Genomic DNA, 18,664 nt, shown 5'->3' with positions numbered 1-18,664 from the left:
GTAAATACGTTTTTTTCCACTAATGACTACCTCTATTTTTTTCTTTCTCCCTTCCTTAATTCATACTACTTTTACTCTACAAAAATTAAAGAAAAAGTTCACCCATTTTACCATTCACCTATTTTTATCTTTTTAAGTGACATTAGCTTTTTTTTTCTAGATCTTCCTTTTATGGTTTTGTAAAATATTTCCATGCATAAATGACCAACGTTGACTTAAATTCTATCCAAAAGTGATTTGTAATGTATGGGTATGTATGGGTATATGTATGGATGGAAAATAAATACCAACCCGTACTATTTAAATAAAGTGATTTTACCATTCACATGTACGTACGTGAGATGCAAGATCATATAATAAATACAAATAGGAAACCACCAAAATTAAAACATGTATTATTGCATTCAATATCTCCCTCTACTTGCTCTACAAGTATAAAATATTTAATTTCAAAAGGAGTCCATATTATTAGTTTGATTATTCGACAAATAAAAAAATAAAACTGTATTCATGAACTAATGAAAGTGATGGAACATTTCTATAAACAAAATTAGTAAAACAAATAGAATTGATTTTAAACCAAAAATATAAATAAATTTAAACATAGAAGTATTTCTATTTCTTATTGATTTTGTTCTATATTCTCTTTCTTTATTTTGTTACTTATAGCGACAATTTTCTTTATAACATATCATTGGTAATAACAATTTCAAAGGAACAATAAATTAAAAATCTTTGGCATAAAAATATATAAAATAGGATATTTGACTTTAATAATCCAAATCTTCACAAATTTGTTATGAATAATTTTACTTTTGAATTATTTTCAAATAATTAATATTTGTTATATATTTTCCTACAAGTCCACAACATACTATGCCACTAATAAAATATAATAATAAGACATATATTGCTAGCAAACTAAATAAAAGTTAGAATATTTACCGTGAACAAATGACAAATATTGAATTATTTAAAAATAATTTAAAAGTAAAATTATATGACAGATGAAAAAAATTAAATTATTAATAATTAAATTATTAATGTTAATTTTTCGTATAAAATATGACAAAACTCTATATGTGATTGACAACTTAATAATTATTCATCCACACTTTATTTTAATTTATTTTATAAAAGGTATCTAAATAAAGAACCCTGAAAAGTGGTTGCTACTTGCTACAACAACAAAAGAATCTGACAATCTGAACCATCAATGGCAAATTTTATAGCCTCCATCTCAACTTTTTTTTGGAATAATTGAATAATTATAAGCAATCACTATCTTCTTCCCCTTCTATCAATCCAAAGTCAATCTAGGAAGCTTCAATATTTGTCATGAAACAAACATTTTATCACTACATTAATGTACACTTGCTTTCTTTCTGATAGTTACCTTTTGTCAATATACAAATTCTACCTTTTCTTTATTTGGTGGAAGAATTTTCTTGAACCCACTTTACTACACCTTTCATTTTCTTTCCTCCTTTCTTCTGTTGGGTGTTTGTTTTTCACATGTTTCAGAATCTGCTTAACTAGTGAGGATTATAATATATCAAATTTTATAGTTAAAGAATCTTACATATTGTTTCTCCATTTCTGTTCTTCTGTATTTTCACCCAAGTTTTGAGCTTTTTTTTGGTTAAAATGAGATTGGTGGGTAAAATATGTATTTGGGTCTCATAATTTGTGCTAACCCACCATGATTTTGAGGGATTTATGGTTGTTGTTGTCATTGGTGGTTGTATTAGATAAAAGATTGGTTTTTGTTAATGGGGTTAGTACAGATTTTTCAAATAGGCCTAAGATAGTGAACATTGGTGCACTCTTTTCTTTGAATTCCACAATTGGGAAAGTTGCAAATGTTGCAATTCAAGCTGCAATAGATGATGTGAATTCTTCTTCTGATGTTCTTCATGGAACTCAACTCAATATCTCAATGCTTGATAATTGTCAGAGTGGATTCCTTGGGATTGCTCAGAGTAAGACCCCCTTTTCTCACTTTTTATTACTGAGCTGAACTTTTTAGAATCAATACTGAATTTTGCTGGTTTTTGTTTTTGCCCTTTTGGTATACTCAACATAGAGCAAACTGAATTTTCTTTGCTAGTTTGGGGATTGAAATCAAACCAAAACTAATGCAATATAAACTAAAATAAAATTATATTTGAGACCCTGATTGCGATTGGACACCTTGCAAATGCGCAGAACTAATCTTGCCGTAGAGTACTCAAAAAGTCTAAAGTTACTAAGCTGTGCAGATCCTCTCCATTACTTGAAATGTAATGGATAGTCCATTACTCAATCTAGTGGCTATTATTGCTTGATGGAGTTTTATTAGGGGGATTTTGACATTTTATTTTTTATTCTGAAATAGATGTTAAAATCTTAGAATGGGTAATAGAGAAAACTAATGGAGAGTATCCTAATACGCAAAATAGAGTAATACTCCCTTCAATTCACATCAATTGTCCCATTTTATTTTGACACACTATTTTTAATGTACTAGTTTAATCCAAAATATCTCGAAAAGGTGTTTGGCATGTGGGATTTGAGAAAGGGAATGGACTTTGTCTCAAAATAAGTCTAAGTTCTTGTTTGTCTAAAGGGAATGAGAATAAGGAATGGGATTAAAAAAGGAGAAAGTCCCCAAGAAAAATATCTTGGGAGAGGGTGAATATGAGTATGTTAGTTGAGATGAGACTTTTTTATCTTGAAAGCTCATCGTAAAAGTTTCATCTTAAAGTCTCACAAGTTTCATTCCATTGTGCCAAACACCCATAATGTGTATAATTAAAAATTATAAAAATTTGATATTAATAGAATTTACATTAAAACAAATTAAACAAGATCTCACTTTGACTATATTTTGACGTCTAAGAATAAAATATAAATTAAGAGTGATCAATGAATACCGTCAAAAAACTAAATGGGACAATTGATGTGAATTAGAGGGAGTTTTTTTTAGCTGAAGTAAAATGATTACTTTATATTTCATTCATTTGTAAATTTGTAGGTTTGTACTTTGTTTGAGTTTTGATTCCAATTCTTTTGTGATGTTTCCTTGTTTATTTCAGCAATGGCATTCATGGATGATGACATAGTTGCAATAATAGGTCCACAATCATCTGTTCTAGCTCATGTAGTTTCTCCCATTGCAGCGGGATTCAGAATCCCTTTACTCGCCTTTGCTGCGACAGACCCAGCTCTTTCTTCTATCGAATATCCTTTCATTGTCCGAACAACTCAGAGTGATCTTTACCAAATGGATGCTATAGCAGACCTCATCAACTACTTTGGATGGCGGGAAGTAGCCACCATCTACACTGATGATAATTATGGAAGGAATGGGATCGCTTCTTTAGGTGATAAGTTGGCTGAAAATGGAGGTAAGATAAGCTATAGAGCGCCTATGAGCCTTGGAATAAGCAGCGATGAAATTAAGCGACTGTTGTTTCAGGTTATCTCACAAGAATCCCGGATTTTTGTTCTTCATACTTATCATAGTTATGGTCTTAAGGTACTTGAAGTGGCTCGTTCTCTTCAAATGTTAGAAAACGGCTTTGTTTGGATTGCTACAAGTTGGCTTATGGACGTTATAGAGACAGATTCTCCTCTTCCTTCCAATGCACAAAATGATATTCAAGGGTTACTTACCTTACGGGTGTACACACCCAATTCAAATCTTAAGTTAAACTTCACCGCTAGATGGAACAATTTAGTTGGAAGAGAGTACAATAGCTTTTTTGGATTCAACACATGTGGTCTTTACGCTTATGATTCTGTTTGGATTCTTGCCTATGCATTGGATGCGTACTTTGCTCAAGGCGGAAACATATCATTCTCGAAGTATTCAGCAGTTAATCGTCTGCACCTTGATTCCATCAGGGTTTTCGATGGCGGAGAAGAATTACTGTCCAAAATATATCAAGTTAATATGACAGGATTGACAGGCCAAATTCAGTTTGGTGAAAACCGGAACTTAATCAACCCTGTTTTTGAAATCCTCAATATAGTTGGAACAGGTCATAATAAAATAGGATACTGGTCAAACTTTTCAGGTCTATCACAGAAACTTTCAGAAGCTGTACCCTCGAAACGAACTGATTCAACTCTGCAGCTGTCTAGTGTAATCTGGCCCGGCCAAACCATAGAGAAACCTCGGGGATGGGTTTTCCAGAACAATGGGAAGGTTCTTAAGATTGGAGTCCCACGACGTGTTACTTACCTTGAATTCGTTTCATATTCTCCTAAGACGCACTCATTCTCCGGATTCAGCATTGATGTGTTCACAGCTGCTTTAAATTTGCTACCATATGGTATTTCTTATAACTTGGTACCATTTGGAGATGGAAAAAGTAACCCGAACATGGATGAGCTTGTTGAGCGACTGTCTGAAGGAGTAAGTACGGAATTCCTAATTTATTGCAACATTGAACCAACACATGATAAGTACATTTCCCTTATGATCCCCTACCTTTTTGCAATTGCAGGTATACGATGCTGTGGTTGGGGATATTGTGATTACAGCAAAAAGAGCAAAAATAGTAGATTTTACGCAGCCATTTATTGAGTCGGGTCTTGTTGTTGTGGCACCGGTTAAAACCAAGGACTCCGATGCTTGGGCTTTCTTGTCGCCGTTAACTCCAAAAATGTGGTGTGTAACCGGTGTATCTATCATTATTTTGGGAGCTGTCATATGGGTTTTGGAGCATCGATTCAATGATGAATTCCGTGGTCCTCCCCAACAGCAAGTTAAAACATTGTTATGGTTAGTGTTAACTGAATTTTGCATGTCTTACTTCCTTCTCGTCCTAGAACTAAACCCATCTGCTATTATGCTTCCAAATGCAGGTTCGGCTGTTCAACTTGGTTCGGTTCTCATAGTAAGTGTAGAAAACATTACACCAGTTCATTAGTTATGTTTTAAAGATTTGCCAATAAAAAGATCCCAAGTTTGAGGAGTTAATCCTTTTATTTTCCTTGTGCAGGGGAGACTACTCTAAGCATACTAGGTCGGTTTGTGCTATTCATATGGTTATTTGTAGTCCTAATTATCAAATCGAGCTACACGGCAAGCTTGAGCTCGATATTTACATTGCATCAGCTTTATTCTCCAATCAAAGGGATTGAGAGCTTAATGGGAAGCAAAGCTCCCATAGGATATCAAAAAGGTTCATTTTCTATGAATTATCTACATGTGGATCTTCGGTTTCCCAAGTCTCAGCTTGTTCCTCTTAATAATGAAGACGAGTATGAAGAAGCTCTTCGAAAGGGCCCTAAGAATGGCGGGGTTGCTGCCATAGTCGATGATATGTCGCGCATAGAGAATTTCCTTTCCCGGAGATGTCACTACACCATCAGAGGTCAAACATTCACCCGAAATGGAAGGGGATTTGTAAGTCTATTTTCCAATCTACATTAAAGATACTTAAATCAGATCATTTTCGGGTTATTTACTCTAAACGTTCACCATTCATACATGTACTCAATCAGTCGGGTAATATAGGCCTGGGCCTGCCTAGGCCATGAACGATTTATTCTGTTTAAAACGCTACTAATATTAAATGGCAATGCAGATGGTTGAATTTTTCGACTTATCGCACATCCTAGATTGGTCACTGTTAATCTAATCAGTTCTTTCGATTCTTTTAGGCATTTCCGAAAGGCTCTCAACTGGCGGTAGACATGTCAACGGCTATACTAAAACTGTCGGAAGATGGGGACTTGCAGAGGATCCATGATAAGTGGCTGACGAAAAGTGCGTGCAGGTCACAGGATTCAAAGCTTACAGTAGACAGACTAGAGCTTAACAGCTTCTGGGGTCTATTCTTCATTTGTGGTGTAGCTTGTTTCTTTGCTTTCATTGTATATTGCATACGTTTGGTGAAGAAATTCATGCGTCATCGGCGTTCCAGTGAGGAAGATTCAGACTGCCAACGTCCACAACGTAGCTGCCTCCGGAGATTCTTGGCGTTTCTCAATGAGAAAGAAGAACAACCTCGACAGGACAGTATCTGAGATTTTGATAGCATAAGGGGTTATAGCCCTTAAAAAGTAAATTACAAAAATAAATTGAAATATAGAGCCTTAGTGTATATGTGAGCTCTTTTAAGGCAAATCGTCAATAATAGTGTATATTGTATGCTTCAATGTTATATATTGTTTTCTTCGTATATATTTTGGATTATAGGGTAGGATGAGAATAGGGGCTAGATTAGAATCAAATCCAAGACCCTATCTGTGGAAATCGATTCCAATTGAAATAATACCCGATTTTTTTTTCTTTAAATACTAATATGGACTCCCTATTTGATCTTTAAGCGGGCCCAGTGCAACAGGCCCTCTTGTTCTACCACATAAACTACCCTGAATTCCAAAAACTTTTTTGTTGAAAGCAAGGGTAAACAAAAGACAGCAGTAAGTGCCAAGTTAGCAAGAATTTATTACATATTCTTGGTAACAAGTAAAATATATATCAGCCGATCTCTTGAGAGACCGTCTCTCATGCTATTGTTACTCTACATTTTCCTTTATAAGGCAACAAAAGGTTGTTATAATAATGACAAATGAAGGTAGTTGATTACTTGATTTTGTAAGCAACAAATGCTAAATGTGGAGTATCCACTTATTGTATGAACTATACACATAATCATGATAACTTATAGCTTTATGTAAAGTGGCGGCAAATATATGCCCACAAAAGAGGGGGAATTGTCGCAAGTTGCAACAGTGCAAATCTTGGAGTAGTATTTACTATTTACTGTCAAATTTGACCTTTCAAATCCTCAAGATTTCTTCTCCACTTTTGTCTGGCTTAAAGCAGTTTCTGTCAAATGTGCCTTGGCTATTGCTAGTACTTGTAATTTGTAAGGCATTTCGGGCTGAAACTATGTGGCAGCTATTGGGTTAAACCGAAAAACGGTTTCTCACGAGAGCAGCTCTTATCCATTTATCTACTAGCTTTTTGTCCCTTAAAACGCAACATGGATTAAGTACAAAAATGAAATTCACTTAATAACATCAGAATATCAAAATATATGATTAGATATTGACGATCTTAACAAAACATACTTTTTATTGTAATCCAATATTGTGGTACTATTCTTCATTCAAGTATTTATCTCAAAGAAAGGCCATATTCATGTATACAAGATCCCTATTCCCTATGCATGCTTCCTGAGATTTTGAAGAACTCCATAAACAATACAAATCACAGAAAGTCGGGAAGTAGCAACTAAAAGTGCATATTGACCCGATTGGTGATATATTTTTGAAAGAACAATAAAATAACCCTTTCAGTTTATCATTTGGTACCAGCTGCTTTGCTCTGGAGAACGAAAGATCGGGAAAAGAGAACATTTGACATGGTTCAGATATAAACTAGTCGTGTAGGTGATAGTAATAAGAATATTCAAATACAATATTACAGCTGATATATAATAACGGTGAATACTAATAAGGATTTACAAATACAACATAAATATTCAGATATAAACTAGTTGTATAGATATGTTTATGTACAGGTTGCAAGCATGAAGCAACACTTGAATCCAATCCCGGGTACTCAAAGCATGCTTCCTTGAACATATTTCTGAAACCATGGCTCAGATCTGCAGAATCGATTTAGCACTTTATACACCTCAATCAAGAGCCTGGGAAATCTGCTCGAGAAGTACTCTTCAAATCCATCCGGGATATGTCCCAGAAGTCCCTGAAATGATGAGTAAGAATGTCTGAATACCACAAGCATATAGAGTCGCATGATTTCAGTTGTGACTCGATTCATTAATAAGAAGACAACAAAATCCTCCTCTCTATACACAAAACTATAAGAGTCTAGGAAAAAAGTGAATTCAATCAAGGATAGATATATTCATTTATAAATATAATAATGCCAAAGCCTTAAAATCTCAATGTATGAGGTCGGCTACATGAAACAAAACAATCAACATTAGAGATCATAATTTGATCGGTCATATCTAATACTAATCTAGAATTAAGAAAATCAATATGAATGAGTATCCACATGTATTCTCCTCCAATCAGTCGTGTTTATTGTCATAAGCTAGCTAGCTTCAAACCCCAATTCTTTATGTCGTGTGTTCACTCTTGTTATCTAGGTTTTCTTCAAGCTCTTTTCCTCTTTTTAACTTCTCAAAATCTCAACCTTACAATTTTTTGACAAGTGCATTTTCTGGTCATCGAACATGACCAAACAACATAAACGATTTTCTTTTATCAATTTGTCTTCAATATGTGACTACTAGACCTTTTGTTGGGTCTTCATTTCAATAAATTTTTCAAAACCAAAAAAGGTATCCTGAGAAAATTTCTCTTTACTCACATTCTTGAATAATAGTCACAACCATAGGCAGATCTACTACGGAGCCATGGGTAGACGGGTGCTACCCTTGTACAAAATTGAAAAGTTCCACCACCAAGGTATCTTCCTCCTCACACCTGTGCAATGATCTCATCTACACCGCCACGGTCATTATCACCATCAACACCACTACTTGGACCTACCAATGATGGAGTCAAGTTCGATCATCTCTACTATTGAGTGGTGGTTGTACCGCTCTGTATCCACCATGAAACACGGCGGAGGTGGAGCGACTAGTGTTAGAACTAGGAAGTTCATCACCACTCTGCCACCTTCTCACCACATTATCATCTATTTATATTAACATGATTAGTTTTAACATCTAAGTCAACAAGTTTCTACAAGTAAGTTGTACGTAAGTTGCAAATGTAGGGAGTTATGAAGATTTTGGATTTTTGAGTGCTAAGACAAATGAGGAGCTACGACAGAGAGAGATATTTTAGAGGTGGGTTTAGGTCTAAATAATGGTTTTCGTTTAGGATCTCTTTTAATTACTTTGCATTATAATGTAATAATTGTGTTTTTATTATCTTGAATTAATGTCCCACGTGATAATTTTGAGGTAAAATACAGTCTTCTTATGAATTAAAAAAGAAGGCTATACAGTAGTTATAATTAATAATCCTGAAAATTATGTGGAGACGTTCATCGTGTTAAAGACTTATTGGGTCCTGAATCATTAACTCTACAAATTTCAAAAACATTTAGCTAATCAAGTTTAGCTTTGTATGGCTATGTTTTTTTTTTTTTTTTCCATAATTATGCTGTTGGATTAAGAAGTTAAATGTGTTGGATTCAAGTCAATGTTTTTTGCTTTTTTTTTCATATTGGTGCTACCATCCTGGATCCGCCACTTATCACAACGAAATATGACTTCTGTGTTTCAGTTATTCAAAGTTCAAAATCTTACAAGGATGCAAGTTCGATTACAACCATTAAAGCAGTCATAGATAACACATTCAGAAGTGAAACAACATTCTCAGATTAGCGTATTCTATGTTTGTCATGATCTAAATTTAAGCATTAGCAACATTCTTAGTACCATATTTCTTCATTTGGAATCCTATTTTGCATTAACAGTTTAAGAGACATCAAGGAACGAGCACGAAAGACTACAAATATTCACAACATGAAAAACATTACCTGAATCTCAGCAGGCAGCTCTCGATAATGATTCAATTTATTTCGCATGACCCGCAGCAGGTCGCGGACACTGTCATACTTGTAACGTCTGTAACGACCAATATTATCTATAAACTGAGGTTCCAACTTTTCATTCCATTTGGTACCTATAGCCACAGAACCAACGCTTTCCAATGCTTTCAGGATATTAGAATTAGTCTCTCTGTCTTCTAATTCAACTCTGTCACTAGCGTCATGAAGAAAGGACAAGCGCATCTCACTGTTCCAAAAGAATGGATGGTGTAACACCTCCTGTGCCTTGGGCCTAACAATAATTAGAAAGTGTCAGCTTACTAGAAATTTCAGGCAACAGCTCAACATATAAGAACCAAAGAGCGAGAAAGGGTGCAAAGTCATATAAGCTTAAACCCATTTTCCTAATCAACCCAAAGTGCTCCCCAAGGATTTTATTGTCCCAAACTTAAAAGGTGGAAATAAGGGAACCCATTATTGCTAGCAACAATCACCATGAAGGTGGGTGGAGCGTACAAGATCTGTCATTTTCCCTCTCCCGCAGACATGGAGGTTGTCATAGTGATGGTGGTGGTCGCAAAAGAAAGTTGATTGATAAAGATGGACATGGGAAGAGTAGGGGGGCGGGCATGTACACAAAGAGATGAAAGGAGTGTAGAGATGTATTACATTATCTCAAGTTGTAAATTCTGTAAGAGAAAAGACCATGTATGATAATGAAGTACACATAAAGATTTCAAATTAAAAGCTGTGATCTTACTCTCTCTCTCTAATTTGAAGCTAAATTCAAATCTAGAACAGCAATTTAACTCCTTAATGATTAGAATGTCAAAAACCTCAATTTAGGGCAAGGAGATGGCAATCTATAGAAATTATACTTATCAAGTACTCAATGTGACATGCAAGGATAATAAACGAGAAAAGTAGTAGCAAAGGAAGGCATTAAATACAAGAAACAAACCGAGCAGCTAGTCAATGTGTAACATCCTGCCTAATCGATTGAAAATAGTGCAAGAAACATAAGTTTAATGGGCTACAATGGCCAGGGCCGTTTCTTTCAGTGGACTCACCTCTTTTCAGGGTCTGGTTGCAGTAAACGAGAAAAAAGCTCCAGTGCTTCTGGCATATTCTCCACCAGAAAAAGGTCCATTTGATCCCTAATAATATTGGCATCACGTTCAAATCGATCACCAAAGGGATGCTGACCACCGGTAACACAGAAAAAAAGGACACAGCCTAAGCTAAATATATCCACAGCTCGTGTTTGCCGTCCATGGAGTAGCTGTTCACGAGGTTGCCAGCCAGAACTTCCATGACCTGTTTACAAGCCATTAGTCAGAAAAAATATGATTAATAGTAGAAGTAACATAAAGCACTATATAAGGTCACATACTACAAGAAACTCCGGTATCTCTAAGGTAACATAAAAGCATCAGCACAAAGGATTCCTTGGAAGACTACATCTCCTTGTGCATAGGATTGATTTCTCCAAGTACTGCATTTAATGTCATTTTTTTACCTATAACTAGGACTACTTGACAGAAGTCTGAACTCGGAGCTGAGAATAAGCATATAACTAGGACTACTCATCTTTTACATAAAAAAAAAAAATTTTAATTAAAAAAAAAACAAAAAAACAAAAAAAAACCTACTCTCTCCAGTCCAAATTATTGTAACCTTTAACTTTTTTTTTTAACTTAAGTAAGGAGGAAGTGTTGGTAAGGAAACGGAAAGATCTAGACAAAAAAGGGAAAAGGTTGGGATAAAGGAAAAGAGAGACAAAGATTAAAACTTAGTTTTGAAATGCGTAATACATTCTAAGGAGATAAGGTCCTCAGAGCCTAGGCTAAGACCCAATTTAGAATAATTTTTTTAAAAAAAAAACCCATAAATTTAATCTCCGACAAGAAAAGAAATAAAGGGAAGAGAACAGGAGCAATAGAATGGAGCACCTACCAGTAGCATGATGACCTAAAGAAGACATATCTGCAAGAAGCCTTTTGCTAATCCCCATATCAGAAAGCTTTGCACAGAGGGTTTTGTCCTTTTTTATCAGTACATTTTGTGGCTTCAAGTCTCGATGAATTATTCCCAGTTCATGCAAATGAACAATCCCAGAAACCACATCTCTGCAATGAAATACAAAAATAAACAGAGAATCATTTAAAATATCACAACACAAACACACAATGGAAAGTTGTACAAAGTACAACATGAGTTTACCTTACTAAACCACACATCCAAACAACACAGAATTTGATCCTCCTTTCATTTTTAACTACTGCATGTGAATTATGAACTTTTTACAATGGCTCTCTAAAGTACTTAAAGAATTTATAATAAGGCTATGGCAGCAGAGTTCCCAATTCAAATAATCAAAAGTTTCAGTTAAGCTTGTATTATAAGTTATATTTAAGGTTAAACAACAAGCAAGCATTACTACCGGAATGGGCAGGAACTTGTGCATCTTCTCTAATGAAGGATAACTGTTAAAGGATGTTCATCGTTCCAAAAAAAAAAAAAACAATGAACACACAACACTCCCCTTTAGCATAAAAAAAATCACTAAAAAACACCTACCAACTTCAATATGCGACTTAACAAAAACAGAACAATGATTATAGCATGCAATTTTGATGTTACAATAGGTTAGGTGAAAATCTTCTGTACAGCTTCTTGTACCACTTCCTGTACCACACTCATCTTATTGGTGCACATGATAATTTAAACCCATTATTCTTTTAAGTTTTTTTTTGTTTATTGAATCGGGTACAAGAAATGACTTAAGTGGGACAGATTCTTCCCATCAACTGTAGGGACAGTGTACTGACCTCATTAGCTTCAACAACAAGGCAGACGGATGCCCGTTATTTTTCCATAATTTAATGTCTTGCATGGTAGCCTGCACAGAATTCAACCTGATTTTGTACTCTGTCTTTGCATGTAATGATTGGTCACCAAAGCTTATAGAGTTATGAGGGAAATCAGCATAAGACTCAATAAGATCATTTAAACTGCAAGAACAGAGCTCAAGAGAAAGATATACAAATCCATGGTCATATTCCACGCCATACCATCGAATGACATTAGGATGTTGGTCTGATGCAATAAGGTTTTGAATTTCTTTAAACGCCATGTCATGATGAGCCTGAACCAAGCGTTTCACTGCCACCTTCCTACCTTCATAAATTCCCTCATATATAACAGTGCCATTGCTTCCCTTCGCTATTTCTCTATTGGACACAAACAATTTGCCAATTATATGTCCCTCTGTCTCACCTTGCAAAAGACTATTGAGATTTAGCCATTGTCCAACAGCCTTCTCATTATGTTGGTCTTCCCTTGGGGCATTTATGTTCTTCATAGGTTTACGAGATCTTTTCTTATTAGAAGACACCGGTGGAGTACTCAAGATCGACTCCTCATCTAACTGAATTTTTCCGCTTCCCACTATAAATCTATGATGAAAAGCAAAACCAATAAGCAGCAGAGTCACAAAGATTAAAATCCATGGAATATACCCCCTTATTAACATCGTCAAATTGACAATCCTCTTACGAGTGCCCCTTTCAATTTCTAGAACTTCACGCGAAGGCCGAAGGTGGCTATAAGTAGGTAAAAATACCCCTTTCTGATGAGTGGTTGAGAGTTTATCAGGTAGGCCTTTTAGTATAAGGAAAGACTCAAACGTCTCCTGCTTGCGAAAACGACGAACGGATACTTCTATTTCACAAGGTAAAGAGAAAGTTCTAAGAGCATCAGAAGAACCAGAGCCAAGTTTATGGTCCAAATTAAATGAAGCTCCATCAAGCAAATGCTCAGTCCCTCTACATCTAACTTTGGTTTTAAAGAAACCAACAGTTAGGTTCCAAACTAATTTGTCAAAGACTTTAGTTGAAAGCGAATAATCTATTCTTTCTATGTATAACTCCACACTTGATGCCTTCATGCTTGAAGATCCTCTTTTAGTTCTACCTAGGGCTGAGGCAATCTGTGCAGCCCCTTCCTTACTAGAAACAGATTTTTCATAATCATAAATAAGCCTTCCAGTCCAAAAATCAACCCTAAAAACTTTAGAATGCATGGATCCCACAGTAACTCCATCATCCTCATATATTGGTGTTTTTTGCACATAATCTTGAATTGCAAGTTCAAGTTTCTGCACGTTAAAGAAAACTTATGCTTATTGCGTGCATTAATTAATTAGGTCATAATTTTCAAAGAATATACAGAGCAAAAAGGTTGTATTACAAAAACGATCTTCAGGGACTAGCGGTGAGCCATAAGAGATCTTTAGAGACTACGGAAATATCATATAAACCTATAACAGCCTTAAACTTCCAAATGGTGGTAATAAGCCAACAACTATCAGTGCATTCATTATTCCCTTTTGTGGAGAAACCGAAGTTTGCCTCAGATGCAGCATTCAAGCCTTAACAAAGTCAAAACCATTGTAGTTATCTTAAACAAATGTAGCAATAACACACTGTAAAAATGGGCATCATGCCTTTAATTTCTCACATGCACATTCAGATAGAAAGTTTGAATCATTTCAGGCACCTAATTATATCTCTAGCACAGTGCAAAAATGTGGTGGCAATTGCGATTGCAGTAGCTAACCGCCAAATATTGGCCTAAACCATTTAAAATAATGCTAAAAGAACCTAAAACGAGATTTTTATGTGAGTGAATGAAAAACTGTTTCACCTAAAAATAATTCTTCAAAAGCATAGCTTATAATCTAAACTTCTATCGAAAGATTTGATGCAAAAAGTAATGTGACATGTAGTAACTTGAATATTCAAACGAATGCCACAAAGGCTAAACAATCACATCACAGAGCTTGGTAAGATATGTGAGAGTTATGAGATGTGACCAACCACTTTTCCATATTCATGGTTCAGATATAACTCCCAGTCATCTCCACATTCCAGAAAAGCATATCTACTGTGTCCCAGTACTTTATCCTTTTCATTATTTTCTTGAACAGGAGCCTGATATGACTTGTAAATTGGAGGCCCTGAAGAAATAGACCACATTACTTTTCTAGAATCACTTTCTCGAGTATCTACCATATAGACAATGCCATTAGGAGCAACTACTAGCTCGAAATCTTGTTCCCTGCAATGAGTCACAGGTAAGTAAAACAGAAGATGCAAGAGATAGGCGAAAGATAGAAAGCCCAAAGTAAACACACATAATTAGGATAGTTGAAACAATACGCCCTCTGTTCACTGTTTCACTACAACTATCTAGTTTCTCTAATTAAAAAACAATGTGTTTCATATTTGTTTAGGTCAAACAAGATCCCCCAACTTTAATTTTTATTCACCGACTTGAATCACTCTCAAGTGTTATGCAGTACTCACAAGTTCATTCAGCATCACTACAACATTGTCAAAAAGACAATACAGACTAAAGAGGTGTGATGCATATCATATGAATAGAATCAGAAGCAATCAAATGAGATTGATTATGTAAAAAATTCAATTTTCATATTATATAAACAATGATATGTGTGTTAATATTGGAGGTGTCTACTGATAAGAACTAGAATCAAACATCAGAAACACTAGTGCCCTTAACACTATGCACCATATAATTACAACCAAACATCCACATTCCCAACAAAAAGTTAGTATCGCCAATAAAAGCAGACCTGGTGAAATTCAATTGGATGCAATTGTACCACATATTGAACCCTTATTACTTCAGAAACACGGGTTAAATAGCAGAAGTGCTTCTCAATTCAGAGTGTTGTGGTCTTGTGGATAACCAACTTACAACAAGCTCCCTCAATACTTAGATTATATATCTCCAGCTATAGTTCTATAAAGGTTCAATCAAGACAATACAAAGTCGAATGAAGAAACTTAAAGTAAACTGACATATCCATGTATCCAACAGCATAATATGTTTAGATGCCTCACCAAGCTTTATTATTCCCATAATAGATCCCTTATTCCTCAAATGAGTAGAACGCATAACAATGGGACAGCAACTATGCCAAAGCCATGATCCCAAGTCGGCTACATGAACCAATAAATTAGTCATCCACATAAATTTTCATATCAGTACTAGTGGTCGCCCACATAAATTCTCATTTCTCATTGATTGAATTTTTTATCACTAATCAAGAAATCTAAATTCTTATCTTTTCCACCCCTCCTCTTCGTCCTCTTCATCAATCACGTCAAAATTGCACAAGCAAAATTTGAATTCACTCCTCAGCAAAATCATTTGAACAACATTAAATCCATAATCCTTCCTCCACTCCTTCCGTCCTCTACAGATCTCCTATTCACTCATTTTCCCCAAATCCACCACTACAATAACTATCAAAGAGCAGTAGGAACCAAGAGAGTATCTGCCAAAACTAAAAGCAACCATTTGTACTTTTCCATTAAAAAGCAAAACCCAAAATAATTACTAACGTATAGGAAATTATTATACCATATGCAGATCATACGAGCCAAACTAAAGACGGAGAGGTACATGCAATTGAAAAACCCAACAAAGCAAATCCTATAATTGAGGAGCAAACGTATTTTAGAAAACCCTAACCATATCAAAACTGTTCCTAAAATGATCAAATAATCAACACTTAAACAAAAGGAACAAATTCAAGTACAATTAACATTATCTAAAATACTTACGGAGGTAACGAAAGTGGTTTTCTTGCAGCGGGACGGTGGAGGTAAAACTCTCCAGGAGAGGGTAAAACGAGATCACTAGAAATGGAAAGACAAACATGAGCAATGATAATGGAAAAGATGGAGGAAAGGAGGAATTGGAGTTTCATTGGAAAAGGGTATTACACTGATCAAGTCAGTGATTGATTTAAAGATCATCAGGAATAAATGGAGAAGAGCTATTGAAGGAGGAGGAAGGATATTCGAAGCTTCATATGGGCGATTGGGTTTTTCAAAGATTGTCAACAAATTCAACATTGTAGACTTAACTTTGAGGTTGCCTTGTTTTGGTGATTGTCTAAAGTCTTGAGTCTTGTCTAAACCTTAACTCCTTAAGTCCTAAATTCAATGGTTGCTCTTTTCTTTGGCTTTCATGTTTGAACTTTAAGAAGTTTTGCTTTTGCTAAACCCAAAAATGTGATTTCATAAAGAAAAAAAAAATATATATCTCAATTGTAATGTATGTGTTGGCTAACTCTAAAATTAAGGCAAAATGGGTTTGAATATTAATTATTAACTAGTTGAGTTTAGTTGAGATTTAGAAACAGTAGACCTGAATTTAGACTCCTTTATTTGTTTTGGGTTTGAATATTAATTAGTAGTATTAAACAATTATCTATAGTTGAGTTTAGTTGAGATTTAGAAATAGTAGACCTGAATTTAGACTCATTTATTTGTTTTGGACCCAAATCCGACATATATAATAGAGTCTAAGTCAAGTACAATAGAGCCTTGCACTCGCTATCATCCCTAATTATAAGACCTAGTGTTTCTTATTCGGGTGGTTTTGACCAACTCGTCTGAACACAAGCATGTTGATTTTATATAATGACGTTAAGGATTATTAAGCCCTTCTTTTTAGATCAAATTATTTTGAGTTGTGAAAGTGTGAATGAATAAAGCGGGGAAAATTAAGTAATATTGTTAAAGCGTAACTTTGCCCTACTAAAGACTAAACGTGAATTGACCGTAAGAGGTGGATTTGGAGGAAATCCCTTCTAATACCAAGCCAACTTAGTGTGATTTGACGAAGATGAATTACCAATGGGTTTAAATATCCATTTATTACCAATGGGTTTTATACCTTCTGGTAATCGGACGAGATCCCAAACATCATTGTCCTTTAAGGATTGCATTTCTTTATTCATGGCATCAAGCCACTATTGAGAATTTACTCTTTTCATAGTTTAATGAAAGTTGAATGAGTAAGTCATCTTCCAATATCATGTGCTCGTCTTTTTCGGCTTTTATCCACTCTAGAGACGTAGAATTTTCATGTTCTTGAAATATATGCAATGTCTTCATATAGCAATGCACTTCAAATCTCTTTGGTGGATCTTCTTAATGGCATACTTCTTGAGGAGCGAGAGTTTGTTCTCTAGGAGGTTCTCCAACAACATTGTTTTGAACTGCATCATAAGTAATGTCTAATGAAGGAGTTGATTCAAATACCAATGACATCTAGAGGAATAATAATATTCTCTTGAAAAAAAATTCCAATTATAGAATACCTTGTTTGGATTGAACACATACGGTTTTTACGCATATAGATTACCAATGGGTTTTATACTTTACGCGCAGGGGCGAATGTAAAGGCTTGCAATGCTGTCAAGTGACAGCATTATATTTTTTGAAGCTACTAGTGTAGAGCAACAGATGTGGTTAGATGAGTTGGCAAAGTGTGGATTATGATAAGCTACCCATGTTCAAGACCTGTGTGCAACATTTTCATTATTGTGTATTGGAAAACATAAGACTTGGATTGCGGCAGCCTACTTCCTCTTTGTGAGCTTCTCTTCTACTATTATTAGAGTCTCACCATGAACTTTTATTAAATACATTTGTTTTCTTTTTTTTTTGGTTTTTTGATTGATTTTTTTTAAAACTCTCCCAATTTATTTCTTTAATAGATAATTATGTTGGATATTTGTGCCTAATCGCATTATAATAGTTTTAATTAGGCATTTTTATTTTTTATTTTTGTCAAACTATAAAAAGGAAAGAAATTTGTGGACGATTACCATAAATAAAAAATTGTTAAACGTAATTTATAATTTATATTAAAAATTGACAGCATTAGATTTTTTTTAAATTCGCCTCTAATTATGCTTGCACACACCTAATTCAAATCTGAAGTTAAAACTTCACTGCAAGATGGAGCAATTTAGTCAGAAAAGAGTATGAGAATACCTTGTTTGGATTGAACACATACGGTTTTTACGTGTATGATTTTGTTTGGATTCTTACACATGCATTGGAAGCATACTTAGCCCAAAGCGGGAAGATATCATTTTAAAGTCTTCAATTATAAATCATCTAAGAAATGATAGAAACTTACACCTTGTTCCCATAAAAGTTTTTAACGAAGGAAAAGAACTACTCTCGAAATTATGTTAAGTCAATATCATAGGGTTGATAGGCCATATTCAAT

At 34.8% G+C, this 18,664-nt stretch overlaps 2 protein-coding genes across 4 annotated transcripts; one reads left to right on the top strand and one right to left on the bottom strand.

The window, feature by feature from the left end:
- The first annotated feature begins 1,170 nt into the window (after window positions 1-1,170).
- On the top strand, window positions 1,171-6,324 carry LOC130821802 (glutamate receptor 3.6-like). Of its 2 annotated transcripts, none has more exons than XM_057687581.1 (6): window positions 1,171-1,982; window positions 3,162-4,402; window positions 4,494-4,771; window positions 4,855-4,886; window positions 4,992-5,398; window positions 5,656-6,324. In XM_057687581.1, the coding sequence occupies exons 1-6, from the start codon at window positions 1,703-1,705 to the stop codon at window positions 6,019-6,021; spliced, it is 2,604 nt and encodes an 867-aa protein (XP_057543564.1). In that variant the 5' UTR covers window positions 1,171-1,702; the 3' UTR covers window positions 6,022-6,324. The 2 variants fall into 2 exon arrangements, with proteins under 2 accessions (XP_057543564.1, XP_057543563.1); XM_057687580.1 differs by having other exon boundaries at window positions 3,078-4,402.
- A 1,044-nt stretch (window positions 6,325-7,368) lies between these two features.
- LOC130821803 (serine/threonine-protein kinase/endoribonuclease IRE1a-like) lies at window positions 7,369-16,561 on the bottom strand. 2 transcript variants are annotated; one of them, XM_057687584.1, is made up of 8 exons: window positions 16,360-16,550; window positions 16,198-16,272; window positions 14,422-14,662; window positions 12,373-13,700; window positions 11,498-11,670; window positions 10,612-10,858; window positions 9,530-9,833; window positions 7,369-7,714 (listed from the first exon to the last, which is right to left on the bottom strand). In XM_057687584.1, the coding sequence occupies exons 3-8, from the start codon at window positions 14,614-14,616 to the stop codon at window positions 7,568-7,570; spliced, it is 2,394 nt and encodes a 797-aa protein (XP_057543567.1). In that variant the 5' UTR covers window positions 14,617-14,662; window positions 16,198-16,272; window positions 16,360-16,550; the 3' UTR covers window positions 7,369-7,567. The 2 variants fall into 2 exon arrangements, with proteins under 2 accessions (XP_057543567.1, XP_057543566.1); XM_057687583.1 differs by having other exon boundaries at window positions 16,198-16,561.
- Window positions 16,562-18,664: the final 2,103 nt, after the last annotated feature.

The sequence above is a fragment of the Amaranthus tricolor genome, chromosome 8 (assembly GCF_026212465.1).
Source record: "Amaranthus tricolor cultivar Red isolate AtriRed21 chromosome 8, ASM2621246v1, whole genome shotgun sequence".
In the NCBI taxonomy this organism is placed as follows: domain Eukaryota; kingdom Viridiplantae; phylum Streptophyta; class Magnoliopsida; order Caryophyllales; family Amaranthaceae; genus Amaranthus; species Amaranthus tricolor.
Note: the sequence above shows the minus strand (reverse complement) of the source record. Positions and strands in the feature narration are given on the sequence as shown.

What these genes read in the sequence shown, in the direction of transcription:
- LOC130821802 (XM_057687580.1), top strand. Translation starts at nt 1,703, where the DNA reads ATGATTTTGAGGGATTTATGGTTGTTGTTGTCATTGGTGGTTGTATTA. An exon ending in ATTCCTTGGGATTGCTCAGA is followed by an intron (nt 1,983 to 3,077) that starts GTAAGACCCCCT and finishes TGTTTATTTCAG; the next exon opens with CAATGGCATTCATGGATGAT. An exon ending in CCCGAAATGGAAGGGGATTT is followed by an intron (nt 5,399 to 5,655) that starts GTAAGTCTATTT and finishes CGATTCTTTTAG; the next exon opens with GCATTTCCGAAAGGCTCTCA.
- LOC130821803 (XM_057687583.1), bottom strand. Translation starts at nt 16,343, where the DNA reads ATGAAACTCCAATTCCTCCTTTCCTCCATCTTTTCCATTATCATTGCT. An exon ending in AAACCACTTTCGTTACCTCC is followed by an intron (nt 14,663 to 16,197) that starts GTAAGTATTTTA and finishes GACTCATTGCAG; the next exon opens with GGAACAAGATTTCGAGCTAG. An exon ending in TTGTTGTTGAAGCTAATGAG is followed by an intron (nt 11,671 to 12,372) that starts GTCAGTACACTG and finishes ATTTCATTGCAG; the next exon opens with AGATGTGGTTTCTGGGATTG.